The 21,896-nt window shown below is 44.3% G+C and overlaps 1 protein-coding gene across 2 annotated transcripts in view; it reads right to left on the bottom strand.

Annotated features, from left to right (window-relative positions):
• Positions 1-18,379, bottom strand: part of SLC4A5 (solute carrier family 4 member 5) — a 95,148-nt gene extending 76,769 nt beyond the window's left edge. For both annotated transcript variants that reach the window (XM_081254324.1, XM_081254325.1), the window contains exons 1-2: positions 18,238-18,379; positions 13,029-13,199 (exon numbers count right to left, since the gene is read on the bottom strand). In XM_081254324.1, the coding sequence (XP_081110450.1) occupies positions 13,029-13,199; positions 18,238-18,316 (250 nt within the window). In that variant the 5' untranslated portion in view covers positions 18,317-18,379. The remainder of the gene's footprint in view (positions 1-13,028; positions 13,200-18,237) is intronic.
• Between the last annotated feature and the right edge of the window lie 3,517 nt (positions 18,380-21,896).

Below are 21,896 nucleotides of genomic sequence, written 5' to 3'. Positions count from 1 at the left end.
AGTCTGCTTTCCAACTGCCCAGGGGCTGTCGCCTTCTGGGTGTCTCTAAGGCACCCCAAGTCAGCATTCTGACGCGGAACACATACTCTTCCCCAAACATGCTTCTCCTGCCTTCCCTCCCCGCCTCCCTTTCTTCCTCCCTCCCTCCTCCCTCCCTCCCTCTCTTCCTTCTTTCTCTCACTCAATATTTAATGAATGCCTACTATGTGCCAGGCATTGGTCTAGGTGTAGGGGAACAAAGCTGTGAAGGAGGCCCATATATTCTTGATCTCTTGAGCCTCTCCAGTGGCAGATACAGATAATAAACAAGTAAACAAATCCATAAAAAATCAGTTCAGTGATAAGTAGTAATAAGTGTTACGAAAAAAAAAAAAAGACCACGGAGCTATATTAGATAGCATGGTCAAGAAAGGCCTCTCTGAGGAGGGCACATTTGAATTGGAACTTGAAAAATGAGAATGGGCCACTTCTGCATATCTGGAAGAAGAGTGCTGCAGGTGTGCCAAAGACCTGAGGTGGGGTGTGCTGGTTAGTGTGTCTAGGGCATGGTGGGCTGGAGAGAGAGAGGTATCACACAACATTGAATGCCTTGGTTAGAGGCATAACTGTCCACCCAACCGCACAGGCTAGACACGCTGGCATCATTCTCACCTCACCTCTTTCTCTCACCTCCACTCCCACATTAAAAGTTTTTGAGAATTCTCTCCTTCCTCACCAATCCCATTGCCCCTGCCCTGGTTCAGTCTCTCACTGACTGCCTTTAGGCTTCATCAAGTCTTCCTCTTCCTCCAAGCCTCTCTATCCCCTCAGTTTATCATCCCTTTGGCCTTCACTTATTTCTCCATGGACTCCCAATGGTCAATAATTTCAACTACCCTTCTCATCACAGTCTCCAGTCTCTTACTCCTTGACTTCCCAATAAAACCAGGCAGCTGATGCCCAAACAAGAATTCACTGGCCCAATCTCCACCTCTTCAAATGTGTCCTGGGGTGCAGGGAGAGGCAGTGTGGTATGGTGATGCAAGGCACACGCTAGGCTTTCAATCCAGCTAGACGTGGGTATGAATCTCAGAGTTGCTACTTACTCATGAGTGAATTCAGTCTGAGTGAACAGGGTTATTGTCCCAGTAAATCAGGTAAGGAGAATGACACAGGTGACACAGGGCCTGGAATATAACAGGTGCCAATCCCCGTTGCTACCAAGCTTAGCACTCAGGCTCATGAGTCCCTCTGGAGAAAACCACCCAGCTGTACAAATGGGGGGTTTCCACTGTTAACAGGTCTCAGAAGTACAGCCACTTCCACTCATCCTTGCACGCCCTTTCCCATGTTCCTCGATGCCACCACTAACCTTTGCTCCTCTCTGCAAGCCTCTTGATCTATCTCTTATCCCACACCACCAAGAAAATAAGACCTCCAGGCAGGAACTCCATCAACTTCCTCCTCTCCAGTCCTTCTGGGTCCTTACCACTGCTGCAGTCTATCTCTGAACAAGAGTTCTTCCTCTAGCCTATCTCTGGCCCCATCTATTCCCTTCCACTGGATCCTTATTTCGTCAACCAGCCTTTCCTTACCTGGGTCTTCAACTTCTCTCCCTCCACCCTCTTTCTCTCAACCTATAAACAGCTCATCCTACCATGAAACCCCTTCCCCTGATCCTGCCTTCTAAGCTCTGCTGCTCTCCTTTTCCCTTCTCTCTCCTCAACTTATTGAAGGGGGAGGTCTACACTCGCTGTCTCCACTTCCTCCTTACCTAATCACTTCCCAACCTGCTGCAACTGATTCATCCCCACCGCACTAAGGACATTGACCAAGGCAGAGATTTTAAACTGGCAACTCAAAGATGTGTTTAATTCAGCCCTCATAGAGTATAAAAGTTTTTGGAGTTGTTGCTAATATAAAGAATTATGAGATTGCATATAAAAATCTAGATTTCTGACTTTTCTTGAAAATTCAGATACTCTGATGACAGTGCCCATATTCCTACCTGACGACAATCAATTAGAGCTGAGCGATGGATAAGAATATGCGTTTTAGTTTGCCACAGTCCCCACTACTCCCTATTATACCCTGCTAATCTCATTTATGCTACGCACCCAAGGTTACAACCCTGCTCTCAGAGCTCTCTCGTTTTATTCTCAGATCAATACGTCCATAAACTCAATCAAACCTACAGCACTGTGCAGCTGTGGTCGGGCTTATCTCTCTGGGACATGACTGGTGCTGACTGCTCCCTCTGAGCTGAAATGCTCTTGGTTCTTACAAGGTAGCACTTTCTTGATATTTCTTCCTATCTCTTTGAGGACTCCTTCTCAGTGTCCTTCCCTGGCCCTTCTTGCATGTCTCACTTAAATCTTGATCTTCCCCAGGATTCCTCCTTGGCCTTCTTGTCTGCTCTCTTTCTACACCCCTACTGGACCACCTCATGTTCTTTTTGGTGTCACCCTAGAGCCGAGGTCACCCGTGTCTCTAGGTCCTGACTTACTGAGCATTTCCAGCTGCCATCTGGACGGCTCCATCTGGGAGTTCTCCAGCCTTCTCGAGTCAACCTCAACATATTCAAAGCAGCCCTGCCTCCCGTCTTCCAACACCCCAACCTTGCCCTCCTCTGGTTTGATTAATAGTGCTCCTGGCTACCCAGCCATCCAGAGGAGAAATGTTGGGCTCACTCCTGAAGCCTCCTTCTCTCTCATCATCCACGCCCAATCAGACACTAACGTCTTCCACTCACTTCCTGACTATGTTTTAGCTCTCTCCCTTTTTCCCACCATTGCCACCACCTTTGTTCAGGTTCTCATTATCTCCTATTCCTATCATCGCAAGAGCCACCTACTGCTCCCACTGCCTCTGCTTGCCCCATCCATCCCATTCCCTGTGTAGCACCTGAGTTTGCTTTAAGACATTTCAAACATGTTCACATGGCAAGCTCCTAGGAGTCATGGTGTTCTTTGAGCAGCACCATAAAATATTGTGCATATGAGTTAGAAATAATTTTGCTAGCAGAAAATACTACCAATTTATCTGTATATAGCTCAATGGACTGCATTTATTTAAATGAATTTTTATTTCTGAATTTTTCTACTACTTTAAACTTAGTCCTTTTTATTGACTTATTGATTATTGACACTTGCTAGCAGACGTCAAAGGTTTAGGGAAATTTTATAGAAGAAAATTTAACAATTGAACAAATAACCTTATTTTTTCCTTAAATTGGGAGAAGACTATGACTGCTTGATTCTGAGAGGGTACACCAATTCTCCATGAGATCAGAGTTCAAGAACTACTCTTTTAAAATGTAGATTTGGTCATGTTACTCTCCAGGTGAAAAACATTCAATAGCTCTCTATTACCTAAAGCCTAGGGTCTATGACATGGCTCAAAACATCCCTCATGATCTGGCCCTAACCTGCCCTGGTAGGTTCTGTCATGTTCCTCCTCCAGACACCCCAGACTCCAGCCACCCCGGACCCCAGATACTCTGGACCGAAGTTACCCTGGACCCCAGCCACCCTGGACACCAGCCATCCTTAAGCCCAGACACTGTAGACCCCAGCCACTCTTGACCCCCCATGCCCTGGACCCCAGCCACATCAGACCACACACAGTTCTCTGGAGAGGAGAGCACATCACTCCTTGGACCTTCTGTGCCTACCATTCCCTAAATCTGCAATCCCCTTCTGCCTTCAAGGCCAAATAAGAAGGCAAATAAATGGGACAGTCATGAAATGATGAGACCCGACAGAGAGGGTGAAGCCTGACCCAGCCCTGTCTGGGGCGTTACCTGCTCCCTGGAGTGGCTGAGCGCTGGGGTCTCCGGCTGTGGACGCCGCCTCTGGCCCCAGCCTGTTTCAGCTGCTGCTACCCTGGCTGCTGCCTTCACACGTCCTCTTCCCCACCAGCAGAGCACAACAAACTCACTTTTGTTTCCAGTTAAGCACCAGGGGGGGTGTGGGGAGAGGAGAAGCGGGAGAGGGAAAGAGAGGGAGGGGGGAGGGGGTGGGGGGGAGAAAAGGAATGTGTGAGAGACGGGGGCAGTGGACAGAGGGTTGTGTGTGGGGAGATGTAGTGAGCATGAGAGGGAAAGTATTGAGAGCGAATTACAGATACTGTGAGTATAAGAGAATTGTGTGTGTGTGTGTGTGTGTGTGTGAGAGAGAGAGAGAGAGAAAGGCGGGGGGAGAGTGAGAGAGAGCTCTCAGGTCCTCAGGTGTGGCGCAGAGAGAAGGGCTCTGAGGCCGGGCCAGAACCTCCCGCAGGCAGCTGCGTCTCCACAGCTGCAGGCCCTGAGAGGACTGGCCGAACTGCCCCCTTCCCCCTCCCCCATGGGGCCTTCCTGCCAAGCCTGGGGGCCCAAGGGGAGCCCAGGCACCTCTCCTCAGGCCCCTTTATAGAGGCAAAGGTAGGATTTTCCTTGAGACTCCCCGGGGCCTCCTAAAGGGCCTTGGCTGCAGCTGTCCTGGCCCGTGGATTCTCTCAGCCGCACAGCCCCAGGGTGGAGGTGGAGCTGTAGGGGGAGAGGTGCTGTGGGGCCTCACGTTCCACAGCAACCACCCTTGGTCAGTAATATTCCATGCAGCTGGTTTCTCTCCTTCCCCAACTTTAAACCCAAACTCCTGATCCTTTCCCTCTTAGTCTGCTTCTAAGACAAAATGCCAGCTATCACTCAGTGGGTATTTTCTGAGAGCCCATGGACAGTGAGAACTGGTCACTTCAGGGTGCGTGGTGAACCCTCCTGGGGAATTATTTCGCTCTGCTAAGAAACTCCTAATCTCCTGGGTTTGGTTCAACAAGTGCTTACTGAATACTTACAATGTGCCAAGGTTGATTAGAGGTCATGAGTGGCTGCTGCTCCAAGGAGCTCTGAACCCTGAATTCACTAAGTCTCAGAGCTGGGAGAGAGCTTAGCGATGGATGAGAGGATGAGAGGATGAGAAATCTGAGGCCTACTTTACAGCACAGAAGGCCTCACCAGGCCCCAGGTTAGGACAACAGTCTGCTAATGCCCTCACCCTGCACTGCCCTGTGCTCCCTTACCATGTCTTCATGCCTGAGGCTCAAGGATCAAGTGTGCCCACTTTAAAGCTGAGAACATAGCAGCAGAGGGTCAGGGCTGTGTATTTAGGTGCGGGGCCCCAAGCAAATGCCACCACCAAGGACTTCCTGCTTTGGTGGGTTCCTTAGCAGGGCAGGGCAGTGAGTAGATGGGCCGCTCTAAAGGTCCCAGGCTCTACAGTTCGTACCGCACTGTGGCTGAAGTTGGCCCATTTCTTCCTGAGTGCCACGGGGCAGACCCTGCACGCTACACCGAGTCAGGGGCTGTGGGTGACCTCGAAATCCCAGAGGGACACCCAGAGAGAGATCACCAAGGACGCCAGAGGATTCTCTTTACTCGTGTGGTGCTTTAAGAGACCAGACCTAGGTTCAACTCCCGACTCTGGTAATTACTAGCAGTGGGATTTTGGCAAGGCATTAAGCAATCTTAGGTTTAGCTTCTCCATCTATAAAGTGGGAATAATCACACCTGCTTTACTGGATTGTGGTGGCCATTAAGTGAGATGATATATGTGATGTGGTTGGCACGGTGCTTGGCATATGCCAGTTACCCAGTAAATATCGCTATGATTGATGTTGCCAACAGGTCTGACACTTTCCTCCCTAATAAAGTCCCTTTTAAACATTACAAGGGCTCAATCCTTTTCAGCTTCTAAATACCTCTTCTACCCCTCCCACTCCACCCTGAGGCCCCTCCCTTCCCTCAGGCCCACAGAAGCCTAGCTCTATGAGCTGGGTTCCTACATCAGGGTCTCAGTGCATCTCTAATGCACTGCGGGCCCTTCACGCAAGTTAATCTGCAAATGAGAAAGGCCACAGATAATAGCCCCATGATAGCTCACAGCAAGAATCCCATAGCGATGGCCCAACTGGAGGTATGGACTCAACCAGCAGCAACTCAACTCAACCTAACCTCGGCAGGAGCAAGCTTCAGGAAACACATGAAAAGAAGCAAACAGAATCGTGCTTTTACTGGGGTCAGGGAGGGGGGCACCTGTCCAGTCATTAGCTGAGCAAAGCACAAAATCACCGTGTGGACTGCAACCTGCAAGTCTTCAACTCCTAGAAGAGCCAGGAGGCGCTTAGCACCACCAGGAAGTCAGCATGAGGACTTGGACCTGGGGTCCTCAGCTCTGAGTCCTTTCAGAGGTGCTGTCTCTCAGCTCACAGCATGGACACGCTAAATATTTGCTAGGTGAATTTCACTGCTTAACACTCATGAGTACAGCGGCTGGGACTAGCCTCAGCAACAACAAGGAAACGGAGCTGGGTAGGGGACCAAGCCCAAGGCCCCCGAGTACTGCGGAGCGGGAGAGACAGAAACTGAGGGCTCCAAAGTTATGCTTGCAGTCACTTGAGGTGGTCTTCAAGAGGGGACTGGAAGACTCCAAGTCATAGTTTCATGGTCAGTAAGGCTTTTTTTCTAGAAAGCAGTCCATAAACTTAAATATGCTCTCTGGGAAGGAAGAGGAGAGAATCTGCGGACTTGCAGTGTTTCTGGGAATCCATCCTGCCGTCAGTAGCTTTGGGGTTGTCTGCCAGCCCATACAGTGCCCCACCCAAAGGATGACTCGCGGGTGGTCGTGTTTGTGGAATGCTTGACCTGTGTCCCTTCGCCGTGGTTAATTGGACCAGGAACAGTTGATCAGACACCTGACTCAAGCCTGGAAATTCTGAATTTGGTTTCTGAGATAGCTGGGCGTTTCCTGACGGTAGAGAAGGAGCATGTAAACTGGAAGCTGAGGGCACAGAGAGGCAGAAAAAGCTACAGAGAGAGAGGAATAAAGCAGACTTACCGGAGAAGCAGGGGGAAGGCCATGAGTCCCAGAGAGGGGACTGAGAGGGTGCTCATCCTCCTGCCGAGCCTGGTGGCTTGTTCTTTGGGGACTGTGAGAAACTCCTGTGCTCTTACAATATAAACTAACTCTCTCTCCCCCCACCCCCTCACTCCCTCCTTGTTCAAGACAGCTCAAGTAGGTTTCTGATACTTGTGATCAAATTACCATCTTAATCATGAGTCTCCCTTATATGAAATTCTAGGGTAGGGAGATTTTCTTCTGTAGACCTTCTCAAAAACTGCAAGTGGAGGGCTTCCTTGGTGACACAGTGGTTGAGAATCTGCCTGCCAATGCAGGGGACACGGGTTCGCGCCCTGGTCTGGGAGGATCCCACATGCTGCGGAGCAGCTGGGCCCGTGAGCCACAACTACTGAGCCTGCGCGTCTGGATCCTGTGCTGGGCAACAAGAGAGGCCGCGACAGTGAGAGGCCCGCGCACCGCGATGAAGAGTGGCCCCCACTCGCCACAACTGGAGAAAGCCCTCGCACAGAAATGAAGACCCAACACAGCCAAAAATAAATAAATAAATTTATTTAAAAAAAAAACAACTGCAAGTGTAAATGTTATAAAAGAATGTTAAGTCTAGCTAAAGGGCTAGACTTAGAGGCGACGGTCTTTGTGTTTAGCTCAACACATTGTGTGTCTTTAGCTGTGCAAAAATGGGTGTTGAGCTAAGGTGGGCAGAGGGAAATTGATGTGACTGAAAAGGAGTGAGTGAGCGTATGTGTTGGAGGGACAGGAGAAGCTGGGGGTTGGCTGAAAACTGAGAAGCAGGAGATATGACGGAACTGGCGAGGGGGAGTGGGGGTGAGGTGGGAGTTGCCAATATGGTAGGAGGCTGAAACTTCAGAGAAGAGTGGCCAATAGGAAATTTCCTGTGACCAGGGGATTTTAAAGAAAGGGGATATCTAGTTATCTCACTTTAAAAATTGTGTATCTCTGCAAGGTAAAACTGCTCCAGGGTTCTGAACTTCAAGAAAGCCTGCTGCTCACTTGTATGTGGCATGTGACCAATCTGGCGGAGACCAAAGGAGGACTGAAGCCCATGCCTGGCTGGAGCTGGAGGTGAGGGCAGAGAACAGGTGCAGGAGGTGAGACACAGCGAGACTGTGAGCCCAGCAGGCAGGACTTGGAGCTACAGTGATACTGAGAATGGAAGCCACTGGAAATTCACAGAAATTTAGGCAGAGGTGAAGACACTAACTCTCAAGGAATAAGGTAAATCCAGCTAACATATGGGTTATAATAACTTTGTATTTATTAGAACTTTCATTGGTTCACTTGCAAACTGAGCTTTCAACCCTAATTTCCCCTTAAGGTCTTAAGGTCACTAACTCAGGATTCTCTTCCAATAGGGGTTTTTGTTTGTTTGTGCTTTTGTTTGTTTGAATGCTGTCTATGTTGATAATTCCAGGAAATCCAGGTTTTAAGATGTCAAGGGCAAGAGGAGAGAGAAGAGCAAATACAGGCTTCCTTCGGGAATTTTGAATTTGCCTTCCCGTCTGCCCAGCCCCCCTCCACACACACACCGGGGTGGGGCGTGTCTAAAAGGCCTAGGATGACACTCTCCCCCTTTCCTCCCTCCTGCTCCCCTTTGTCTCTGCTCCTCTCTTTACCACTCCTTCCCAGAAACAAGTTGGTAAAGCAGACAGAGGAAACCACCTCATTTTAAAGCTTCGAACTCGAAGAGAAATCCGATTGTCTTTGCTCCTATGTTGCAAACACAGCCTGTCTCAGGAGCTCCTTCGTGGAGCAGATGCTTTAGAGGTAGATCTGTCTTCTGTCCCAACGCTTGCTCCTTCTCATCAGAAATGGGAAAGAGGAACTTCCCTGGTGGCGCAGTGGTTAAGAATCCGCCTGCGAATGCAGGGGACACGGGTTCAAGCCCTGGTCCATGAAGATCCCACATGCCGTGGAGCAACTAAGCCCATGCGCTGAAACTACTGAAACCCGCGTGCCTAGAGCCTGTGCTCCGCAACAAGAGAAGCCGCTGCAATGAGAAGTCCGCACACTGCAATGAAGAGTAGCCCCTGCTCGCCGCAACTAGCAGCAGCATGTGCAGCAGCGAAAACCCAACGCAGCCATAAACAAACAAACAAACAAATAGATAAATAAAAAGAAATGGGAAAGAAAGACCCCATGAAATCTAAAGCCTTTGGAACCATATGAGGCTCAGACACCTGGCTAAAAAATAGACTTTCTCTCCCTTACTGGTCATCTTGGGGTGGTTTTGATCTTTTAGTGACCCTAGAGTTGGTCAACATTTGGCAAGTAGAAGAAGACCTTAACACTTTTTCACACCCCTCCCACCAGAAGGATCTCATAAGCTTCTCAGTACCAGTGACAGCAGCCAAACCAGATGTCCACTCGTAAAGGAGTGCTTTTATTTTTTATTTATTTATTATTTTTGGTTGTGTTGGGTCTTCGTTGCTGCGCACAGGCTTTCTCTAGTTGCGGCGAGCGGGGGCTACTCTTCATTGTGGTGCACAGGCTTCTCATTGTGGTGGCTTCTCTTGTTGCAGAGCACAGGCTCTAGGTGCGCAGGCTTCAGTAGATGTGGTGCGTGGGCTCAGTAGTTGTGGCTCGTGGGCTCTAGAGTGCAGGCTCAGTAGTTGTGGTGCACAGGCTTAGTTGCTCTGCAGCATGTGGGATCTTCCTGGACCAGGGCTCGAACCCGTGTCCTCTGCATTGGCAGGCAGAGTCTTAACCACTGCGCCACCAGGGAAGCCCAAGGAGTGCTTTTAAATTGGGTTAACATAGATCAGTTGAGGTAACATATGTCAAGTGCCTGTCATGCACTGTGCACCATGCGAAATACTTCATGTCTGTTTATATTTCATCTAGGAACTCACAACTTAGTGTGACAAACATCCCAGTTTGCTTCGGACTGACCGGTTTTAGCACTGACAGTCCCACGTCCCATGTCCTGGGAAAGCCCTCCAGCCCAGTTAGACTGAAACAGTTGGTCACCCTACAACAATCTTTCACTCTACTGATGAAGGCGCTGAGACCCTAGTGCCTACACACCAGGTTGGGCTTGGCCAGTCTCGTTCCTCTTAGATCTTGGCTCTGGTTTTTAGCACCAGCCAAGAAACGCCAAAGGGCAGCCATATTTCTACAGCTGCTCTTTACCCTCTTGCTCCTAATAGCTCTCAAGAGGTTCTCAGAGCCAGAAAATGCATTCTTTCCAGAGAAGGAAGCATGGTGCTTGCTGATTCTCACCACAGCTTGATGGTTCTATTCCCTATATATAATCTGCTGGAGTCAAAATTGATTGGCTACTAAGTACTGACTTCCTAAATTATATTCATATTGGAGGAAAGGGTGGTAATCCAACTGCTATGGTGTATCATGTTATGGTGTAACTACTACCTACCTATCCCTGTCATCATAAGGCAATTCGGCTGCTTAAAAAGATACAATTCTCAGCCCATATCCAACATGGTGACTGACCAGTGATAACTTACAAAGGACAGTAGTGTAGTGGAAGGGGCACACACAGGTTTTAGAGTCTACAGACTTGTTTTCAAATTCTAGTTTCACTGATTACCGCTGTATCACACTACATCTCTTCAAACCTTGATTTCCCAACCTGAAGATGGGGATAATAATATCTCCTTTTTATTAACACTATACATTTAGTTAACAAAATTACAATGAAATACCATTTCATGGTACAAATTCTTGTCATTGTTTTGTGAGGCAGAAACCAAAGGAGTCACCTGTCAATCCTTCATCTGCACAGCCTCCTTTACTCTCAGGCCTAGCTATGTCTAGCCACCTGCCTGGCCAGCACCCACGCCCTCCATTCTGCATGATTCTCCTCTTCTGTAGAGGTAGGTCCCACTTGGACTTTGTGGCCAGCTAGACCGCCTGCCTGGGCTGTCTGAATGGATTCATAGAATAGACAGGACACTCAGAGAGGGAAAACACATGTGGTCAGTTGTCCTACAGCAAAGAAAAGTGGCAGATTCAGGCATTATCTAGATGATGCCATAAAATTACTTGGGCACTGTTTTGTTTTCCCTTCCTCGGGTCATTGTTACTGACCCTGGGATGTGGTGGAGCAGGGCTTATATTTGCATCATACACACAATGCCCTGTTTGGTTTTAAAGAAGTGAAGGACTGAGGGGTGAACCTCTACCACCCTTAAGAGAATGGCCGGAACAAGCTCAGCCCCCATGGGCTACAGAAAACTCGCGGTGGCTGTTGACTTTGCTAGCAGGCTTTGTGGCCCCCTTAAGTCAGCACGTCTGGAACTGTGGTCTGGAAAGTATTCGTAGGGGCAGGTGGGATCTATTAGAATTTTTTAATTTCATGTTTCCATTTTGATGATAATCTTAAAAAGATTTCTTTCATTAGATATAAGGGCAAAACTTTTCTGTTGTTATAATTCAAAAATGTAAGATACTTCTATGGAATAAAACCTTAATTAAGATATTATTTCTCAAACTGGGATTTTCATGGTCCCCTGGGGCTCTACAAATGTACAAATGCATTTTCATGGGTCCACAACCCCTTTTCCCTTTAAAAGGGGTTCTTGCTTTACCCCAGCTTGAAAGACATGGCCTGAAATTTCCTATCCTCCTAGGCCCTCCCATTCTCTCCCCTGTTCCACAGCCATGCCATGTGACATGCATGGGAATAGCAGGCTGTGAAGAGAATGAACTGAATGTGCAAATGTACCAAAGTATTCTCCATTCCCTCCCCTTTGGTTTCCAGTTAAAACCAGTGTCCCCTTAACCAGAAACCACCGAAACAACATAAAATCCACCACTCATGACCACTTCTGTGATGCACCATGTTGCATCAACAAATACCACTTATTAGACCCCCTCCAAGCCCTCCGATCAGAGAACACCAGCTCTAACCCACTTTCCTCTTCCCTGACTCAGGAAGGATCCAGCAGACTCAACTTTGAAAGGGTGACTTCATCTCTGAATGTGGTGGGGTGACAGGAGAATGCCCCAGAGAGTGAGTGGGAGGCATCCACATCCAACATGGGGAACAGGCCTTCCCACCAGGCTTGCCCTCCTTTGGGTCTCTGATACGTCTACCCCTGAACATGTATGTGTGCACAAGCCTGTGTGTGCATGTTTGTGTGTATGTGTGCACATGAATATTTTAATCAAAGCTTATCTCTTAAACTAGACACCTCCAAAGGACTCCCCATTAACCCCTCTCCCACACAGGCACATTTCCTTTGGAAAAGTCACAGGCCTTGGTAGACTTGGTGCCAATGACAGCAGTTGTTCAGGGCAGTGCAGGGTTGGGGGTGACTCAGATGGCCTTCGCAAGCGTGTATGTCAGGTCTCCTACAGGAATGTTAAGAGGCTGTTACTGCCTCTGACATTCTTTTGAAGGTTCAGATGGTAAAATAACTCATTTTGCCTTGCTCAAGACAGTGGAACTATATAGTAGAAACCAGTTAGGTACCATTTATTACGCAGATTTGGGATATGCTGCAGGTGAAATCATGTCCCTAGAAACAGGGAAGGCTCAAAAGGATAAAATGTCACAGCTGTGCTCTAATCCTTTCACTCCTCTTAAGATTGACACTTTTCTTTCCGCGGGAAAGAACAGAAGACTGATTTTTAACCAGCCCAGAGCTGATTTCCTCCACAGCAGAGGAAGGCCTCGGGGGCTCTGCTGACCCGGGAGAAAGCCTCCAGGATTCTGCAAGCTGAGGAGCAGGGTGCCCAGACAATTCCAGACCATTCCTTCAAGCTCAGGTGAAGAGCGAGAGTGGAGGGAATGCAATAAGGAATTCAGTTTACTGAGCACAACACCTCACGCCAGACACTCATGTTTGTTATTGGCTCTTCGGGCAACGGCTGTGTGGCCCCTAGGAATTTGGAAACAGGAAATAATTCTGACAATTAAACTGTGAAATCAAGGCAGAATGGATCAGAGCAGGTCTCAAAGTGACCAGAGAGGGACAGGGGCTCAGCCTGACTAAAGGCGTCCCTGAGCAGAGAGGCTGGTCTGCCATGGCAGCAGAGCAGAGGGGACTGAGAGGCCTGAGCAACATGGGGCGGTCCTCACATCCTCCAGAGAATCCCCCTGCCCTGCCCTGCCCTGCCCCATCTGGACCACCCAGCAGATGGCTCCCCAGAATGGTCCCCTGAAGAACTCACGTGTCCTGATGACATGATCCACAGTGCTGCTGGCACTGGCCAGACCCTGCTGCGGCTTCTCTGGCCGCAAGCCCCAGCGGACCTTTTGCAGGTCTGAAAGATGTCCCTTCGGGTCTCTTTTCCTGGGAGGGTAACTGGGGACTGAAAGTCCAATGTGGATGGAACGGCAGTCTGTGGGCACAGAATAAAAGAGAGGGTAGGTAGAGTTACTGAAAATTGGCATTTCTCCTTAATATTTTCCAGTTACAAAGAGCTGAGGCCACTGAAGAAGATCAGAAGACATAGGATTCCTGGACGGGGCCACTGGGCTTGATAGAATTCCAATTCTGAACCAACTCCCCAGTTGCTGGAAGGGAGACCCTTGGCCCTATAGTTAGAATTCTGTCAGAATGAGCAGAACTCCCATCTCCCCATTCTTGCTAGTCCAGAGCAGCAATAAACACATATGGTTTATGACACATGGTCCAGGAGAGAGGCCCTCGGTGGGTCACAGAGTTAGTTCAAAATGCCAAGCCCCAGCTTCAATTGTTATGGGAAAGCCATATGCATTTCCATCAAGGGCCATTTTTACTAACAACCAAGGACTATGTGAACTACTACTCATCAGAGAAGTGAGTTATTAAGGATTTCTCAAAGCTGGTTTTGTAAACTAGAATTTTCAAGAACTAGAGCTACCAAGAACCCTAATTCAGAATTCCACTAAGAAGCCCGGCTGCTATGTAAATCCCCCACTAACTCTGTGCACAAAGAGGCAGCTAGAATTCCCTCAGACCTCAGGAAGGACATTCTGCCACCAGTTTCTCATCCGTATTGTCTTGAGTTGGTCAACAATTTTAAAAATAATTAATAGTCTTTTTAGTACAATTTTAGATGTACAGAATAATTGAGCAGATAATACATGAAGTTCCATGTACCCTACCATATGCCACCTCCAGTTTCCCCTATTATTTTTTTAACTTGGGTTGTGATTGACATATAATATTGTATTAATTTAAGGTGTACAACATAATGATTTGATATATGTATATCTGCAAAATGACTACCACAATAAGTTCAGTTAACATCCATCACCACACATAGTTACAAATTTTTTTCTTGTGATGAGAACTTTCAAGATTTAGTCTCTTAGCAACTTTCAAGCATACAATACACTATTGTTAACTACAGTCACCATACAGTACATCACATCCCCATGACTAATTTATCTTATAACTGAAAGTTTGTGCCTTTTGACCACCTTCACCCAATTCCTCACCTCCCACCCCCAGCCTCTGGTAACATCCAACCTATTCCCTGTTTCCATGAGTTTGGATTTTTAGATTCCATGTATAAGTGAGATCATACAGTATTTGTCTCTCTGTCTAAGACACTTAGCATAATGTCTTCAAGGTCCATTCATGTTGCAAATGACAAGATTTCTTTCTTTTTTATGACTGAATAATATTCATATGTATATCACATTTTCTTTAACCATTCAACCACTGATGGACACTTAGGTTGTTCCCATGTCTTGACTATTATAAATAATGCTGCAATGAACATGAGAGTACAGATATATTTTCAAGATAATGATTTCATTTCTTTTGGGTATATACCCAAAAGTGGAATTGCTGGATCATACAGTAGTTCTGTTACTAATTTTTGAGGACTCTCCATACTGTTTTCCACAGTGTCTGCACCAATTTGCATTCCCACCAACAGTGCACAATGGTTTCCTTTTCTCCACATCCTTGCCAGCATTTGTTATCCCTTGTCTTAGAAGATAGCCATTCTAACAGTTGTGAAGTGATATCTCATTGTGGTTTTAATTGGAATTTCCCTGATGATTTAATGATGTTGAGCACATTTTCAAGTGCCTGTTATCCATTTGTATGTTTTTTTTGGAAAATTTTCTATTCAGTTTCTCTTCCATTTTAAAATTGTATTTCTGTTTTGTTTTGTTTTTCTATTGAATTGTATGAATTCTTTATATATTTTGGGTATTAACCTCTTATCAGATATGTGATTTGCAAATATTTTCTCCTATTCTGTAGGTTACCTTTTCATTTTGTTGATAATTTCCTTTGCTGTGCAGAAGCTTTTTAGCTTGATGTAGTTCAACTTTTTTGTTGTTGTTGTTGCCTTTGCTTTTGATGTCAAATTAAAAAAAATAATTGCCAAGACTGATGTCAAGGAGCTTACCCCTTGTGTTTTCTTCTAAGAGTTTCATGGTTTCAGGTCCTACGTGCAAGTCTTCAATCCATTTTGAGTTGATTTTTCTGTATGGTGTAAGATAGGGGTCTAGTTTCATTCTTTTGCATGTGGCTGTCAAGTTTTCCCAATATCATTTATTGAAGAAACTATCCTTTCCCCATTGTACATTTTGGCTCCTTTGTTATAAATTAATTGACTGTATATGTGTGGGTTTATTTCTAGGCTCTCTATTCTGTTCCACTGATCTCTATGTCTGTTTTTATGCCAATACTATACTGTTTTGAATACAGTAGTTTGTAATATAGTTTGAAATCAGGAAGTGTGATCTTCAAGCTGTGTTCTTCTTTCTCAAGATTGCTTTGGTTATTCAGAGTCCTTTGTGGTTTCAAATGAATTTCTGGATTGTGTTTTATATTTCTGTGAAAAAAACATCATTGAAATTTTGATTGCGATTCCATTGAGTCTGTAGATTGTTTTGGCTAATATGGACATTTTAACAACATTAATTCTTCCAGTCCATGAACATGGAATATCTTTCCATGCGTTTGTGTTGTCTTCAATTTCTTCCATCAGTGTCTTTCAGTTTTCAGTGCACAGTTCTTTAATCTCCTCAGTTAAATTTTTTTCTAGGTATTTCATTCTTTCTGATACAATTGTAAATGGAATTGTTCTCTTAACTTCTCTTTCTGAAAGTTCATTGTTAGTGTATAGAAATGCAACTGGTTTTTGTATATTGATTTTGTATCCTGAAATTTTAATTAAAAAAATTTTTTTAGTTCTAACAGTTTTTTGGTGGAATTTTTTATCATTTTCTATTTATAATATCATGCCATCTGCAAATAGAGACAGTTTTACTTTTCCCTTTCCAATTTAAAAATTTCTTCTTCTTGCCTTTTATTTCTTTTTCTTGCCTAATTGCTCTGGCTAGGACTTCCAGTACTATTTTGAATAAAAGTGGCAAGAGTGGGCATCTTTGTTTTGCTCCTGATCTTAGAGAAGAGCTTTCAGCTTTTCATCATTGAGTATGATGTTAGCTATGGGCTTGTCATATATGGCCTTTATTATATTGAGGAACATTCCCTCTATAGCCAGTTTGTTGAGTGTTTGGTTTTTTTTAATCATGAATGGATGTTGAATTTTGTCAAATGCTTTTCCTGCATCTATTGAGATGATCATATAATTTTTATTCTTCATTTCATTAATGTGGTGTATCACATGGATTGATTTGTGGTAAAAAAATTTTCCCTAGGGCTGGTCAATAGCTATTGATCATTATGACTATTTCTGAAGCACAAGAATAGCAGCTAAAATTTGAGAGTCTGTGGCAGAGTGGGAAATTGGACTTTACGTTCTTACATCAAGATCTACACTAACTTTGTGAGGGTTTTTTTTGGGGGGGTTGTTTTGTTTTTGTTTGTTTGTTTTCCCTTGGAGGAGAGGGCTGCCTGTTGGCTCAAACTCCTGAAACTGATGTACTAGAGGCCTCGGCATCACTGACTGCACATATCACACTGAAACCACATGAAGCTGAACCTTGAAGAAGCATGTCTAGGCCTTTTAGAGACATGTTGAATGTCCACTCTGGTGAGCAGATTCTGTGTTAGTCTACGCTGGCTGGTGCATTACTAAGCACTGGAGAGTAAGGTTACATGGATGTCAGTGTCCAAATCTCTTTAGAACCCCAGCTCACCCCCACCTTATCCTACTGCTTGCTCTTCTGGACCCTCAATCTCTCACGGGTGTAATGAGAAATTGGAGGTAGATATCTTTATGAAGCACAGCCTCACTTCCTAGTGAACCAGTATCAGAATGACTGGTGCATCTCCTTCTTTCTCTCTCCTACACTGAGCCTGAGCAAGCTGTAATTTGAGGTAAGCCATGGTCACCAATATTTAGAGATAAGTAGTTCTACTCTAAAGGTTTAGCATATTTGTTTCTTTCAATGATGAGTTCCTATTCTCCACCCTTGAGGCCAGGAATGGAAATGAGAAGCAGCAGATGTATCAGAAAGGCCTCTACCAAGAGTTAGCTGCCCTGGGTGCTCCCTGGCTTGTTCTTCACCTGCTGTATGGCCATGAACATCTGCCTCTCTGGGACTCAGTGTTCTCACCGATAGTGCAGGAGTAAAAATTCTTTCTCTACTGGCTAGGCATGGTTCTTGAGAAGATAGAATGGAATGGTGAATGGGGACATGATTTTGAGAATTGTGAGGGGTTATACAAACAAAGAGCACCCTTTTTAAAAAAAATCAGGGGATGGTTGTCAGGGAAATATTTTCTTTCTGCCCTGGATCTAACTTGTCTCATTTTCTCCACTCTAACCATCAGAGTGTGGCTGTTTAGCTGGTGAATTGTAGGGAATCACTAGCCCACCCCCAGGTTGTTTCTTTGCTCTGCAGGACCTCTCTTCTCACTGTGAAAAATCTTGTAGTTTGACTCAGGACAGTGCCAGCTCCTCACTGCATTCTTCTTCATCAACAGCCCCAGAGTGACTCTACACGTTCCTCAGCTCAGGAAGCATCCAGCTGGACAGGAAGATTACTGTCTCCCTCCAAAAGGGCTGGGGTAGTGCCTCTTCATAAACTCTGTGGCTGCTTTTCTGTAGCATGTAGGATACTTAGGGTCTCTGAGTGAGCAATTCTGGAGCAAAAAAAAAATATCCCCACTCAATATCCTCTTTCACTGGTTTTACCTGAGCTGCCATTTTTAGAATCTATAAAAAGTTGATATTTGGCATTTAGTATGATTTGTAGAGCTTGTAAAATAAGTGAGTTTAACTTTGTGTTGGAGAAGCTATGCCGTAATCCTAGTACCAGTTACCTGCCTCCAACCTGACCACATGGTCCCTTTAAGACATGGTTAAGGCTGGTCCCACCAGATCTAGAGGAGACACTGTGGATGGGTCAGGGAAAGGGACCAACTCTCTAGTTTCCCCAGCTGGAAGGGCTGTTATAAGGATATCCAAGGAATTCCCAGAACCTCCAAGAATTTGCATCAAGCTCTCAAGGTGACCTTACCTTCCTGATCCTGACATCGCCTCCTGTAGTTAGTGGGGTCCAGCTTCCCTATCCCAGCCTTTTCCTCCTCCACCTTCATAACTATAAAGTAAAAGATGAACACAGCCTCAAAATGTATATGACACAAAAAGGTAAAATTTCAAGGAGAAATGGTCAAATTCATACTCATAGCAGAAGACCTTTGCGCAGATGAAAAAAATTAAGACAAAAGAACATATAAACAAATTGAGGAAGCTCAAATATATATATGTTGGGGAGATATATATATATATATATAAGAGAACACACTTCTTTTTCAAGTACAAATGGAACGTTTACAAAGCACATATACTAGGTTTCAGGAAAGCATTAGTAAATTTTAACGAATCTGTATCATACTTTTACAGTAAAAAAAACTAAAAACAAAAAAGCCCCCAAACTATACAGATTATCTGTTGGTTCTGCATCCATGAATTCCACCAACCATGAACCAAAAATATTTTAAAAAAATATTCCAGAAAGTTCCAAAAAGAAAAACTTGAATCTGCCACACACCAACAACCATTTACATAACATTACATTGTATTTACAACTTTTTACATAGTATTTACATTGTTAGGTATTATAAGTAATCTAGAGATGATTTAAAGCATACAGGAAGAGGTACCTTGGTTTATACGCAAATACTATGCCATTTCATATAAGGGATTTAAGCATCGCAGATTTTGGTATGGAGTGGGCAGTCCTGGAACAAATCCCCCACAGATACCAAGGAATGACTATATAAAAATAAATATATAAATATATATTTATATATGTGTGTATAATAAATATATTATATATACATATATTTGGAAACTAAAAATCATTTCTAATGATGGGCTTAACAGGAAATCACAGTGGAACTTATTACATATTTAGACTTGAATTACAACTTGAAACTTGTGGGATACAATATACTTTGAGAAAAAAGGGAGAAAGGAAAGAAAGAGGGAGGGAGAGAGGAAAGTAGAAGGAAAATAAATGTGATAAGCATTTAACTAAAGAACCTAGAAAAAAACGAGAGAAAAGAAAGTAGAAGAACATAAATATAAAAGATGAAAGCAACAAATAATGAAGTAGAAAACAACTGAGCATAGAGATGGTTAATAAATCTAAAGGCAATTATTTGAAAAGATTATTAAAAGAGGCAAACTATGCAAGACTAATCAACAAGAAAAGAGGATATTCATACATAAACAACATTTGGAATGAAAAAGGGATGTAACTAAAAATATAGTAGAGAATTTAAAAATTATAAGTGAATGCCATGAGAAAATTCACGCCAATACGTTTTAACTTAGATAATAATAACAGCTACTGTTGCAATGTGCCAGGCATTATTTTAAATGCTCTGCTCTGCATGTATGACTTACTTGAATCTTCGCTATAAGTAACATTGTTGTTCCCAGTTTACAGATGATGAAACTGAGGTACAGAAGGCATAACTGACTGCTCAAAGGGGGGAACAGCAATTCAGACCCAGACTGCCTGTTTCTGGAACTATAGCTCTTAGTCACAAGGCTAATAAACAGATAGTTGATTAGAAAAGTAATAGAAATGATCAAATAACTTTAAAGAATTAGAAACTCCGAATTAACCAATAACTGAAATGGTTACGGGAAAGTCATCACAACCAGTCATACATTGATAATTATTGAAGCTGCTTTGTAGGGACAAAAGGATCATCATATTATTTTTTCTATTTTTATTAAGTTTGAAAATTTTCTGTAATGAAAAGAAAAATAAACACCAGAAGCATAGAGTTTTTCTTTTTAATGTTTCATCTGAACCTTCAAGTATATATAGTCTCCAACTTATACAAAATTGTGCTCAAAAGTAGAGAAAAGGGAGTTGGAGGTAGCCTTTACACCTGAACACCAGGATAGAGGATGGGGCCAAAAACAGGAGAGTTGGTTGAAAATCTTCATAAGGACTAAGTTAAACCCTCAGATCTCGCTCCTAGGTTCAGTCTCCTAGAATGGCTCCCCTATCCCAGAAGATGGAAAAGTTAACTCAGATGGCCCTTGGATAGTTGAGAGCAAGAAGATGTCATTTCACTGGGGGAAAAAAGGATTTAATTAAAGATAGTGAGCCACTCAGCCCTCTCCTAGAACAGTAATGAAGCTTACACACTCCAGGCAGGAGACTGGAGGACTTAAAGATTCTGACATTTTGGAGATCTCTAACAACATGGTTAAGGCTCCACCCAATTGCCCACCTTGAGTCTATCGTTCAAGAAGTCCAGGCTGTCAAAGAGCTGTTTAGCAGCTCCACTCCAAATTATGATGGCCAGCAGAATCACCAGAATGACACAGACCAAAGCAAACAGGAAAAGACAAAGTCCAAGAAAACAGGAGCACTGCAAGCAGCCAAAGAACCACTTAAAAACCATATAATTAACATCTTCAAGTGGACTAGAAAAAAAACATTGTATCCATGACAAAAAAAGAAAAGCAGAATGCTATAAACCTGGAACTTTTAAAGAATAAGAAAGAACTCTTGGAAATTAAAGAGACGTTAGAGAAAAAATTTCAATACAAGAGTTGGAACATGAAGTTGAAAAAATACATCAGATAATAGAGCACAAATACAAAGAAAAATTTTAGGAAAAAGACAAGGAATCAGGGGATCAATCCACGGGTTCCAAAATCAAAGTAGTAGGAGTTTCTGAAAGAGAAATCAGGAAAAATGGTAGAGAGGAAATTATTAAGAAAATGACATAAGAACACTTCCCAGAACTGAAGGATTTGAATCTCCTGATTGAAAGGGGCTGCTGAGAGCTCAGAAAAATAATTTTTTTAAAAAATCCACTCCAGGACTTCCCTGGTGGCTCAGTGGTTAAGAATCCTCCTGCCAATGCAGGGGACACAGGTTGGAGCCTTGGTCGGGGAAGATCCCACATGCCATGGAGCAACTAAGCCCATGAGCCACAACTACTGAGCCTGTGCTCTAGAGCCGGTGAGCTACAACTACTGAGCTTGCACTCTAGAGCCCGTGAGCCACAACTACTGAAGTCCATGCGCCTAGAGCCTGTGCTCTGCAACAAAGAGAAGCCACCACAATAAGCCCGTGCACTGCAATAGAGTAGCCCCCACTCTCTACAACTAGAGAAAGCCCATGCGCAGCAACAAAGAAGACCAAACACAGCCAAAATTACATACATACATACAAAAAATCCACTCCAACTCACATCACCATGAAGTTTTAGAATATTACATATAAAGAGAAGACCTTAAAAGCTTCCATAATAAGAATATAATTCACCTACAGAGAATCCACCATGAAAACTGGCATTGATTTCTGAATAGCCACAGTGGAAGCTATAAGACAAGGGATTCATGCCTTCAAAACTGAGGAAAAATTATTTCCAACCTAGAATTTCAGTGCTAATTAAGCTATCAATCAAATGTGAGAGTAGAATAAGGGTTTTCAGACATGAAATGTCTCAAAATTTTTCTCAGGAAGTGATTGAAGTAAGATGAAGGAACATCAAAGAAAGGAATATGGCATCTGGGAAATGGGATTCACCACAAGAGATTGGCACAGGTAGGTCCTAGAAGGGGAGCTGTGCAGCAGTCCAGGGAGCAACAGTGCCTCTTAGATCAGGCTCTGGACAGGATGTCTCCAAGGAGAGCCTA

Source organism: Mesoplodon bidens, assembly GCF_964165515.1.
Source record: "Mesoplodon bidens genome assembly, chromosome: 14".
In the NCBI taxonomy this organism is placed as follows: domain Eukaryota; kingdom Metazoa; phylum Chordata; class Mammalia; order Artiodactyla; family Ziphiidae; genus Mesoplodon; species Mesoplodon bidens.
This window is presented reverse-complemented; position numbering and strand designations above follow the sequence as displayed.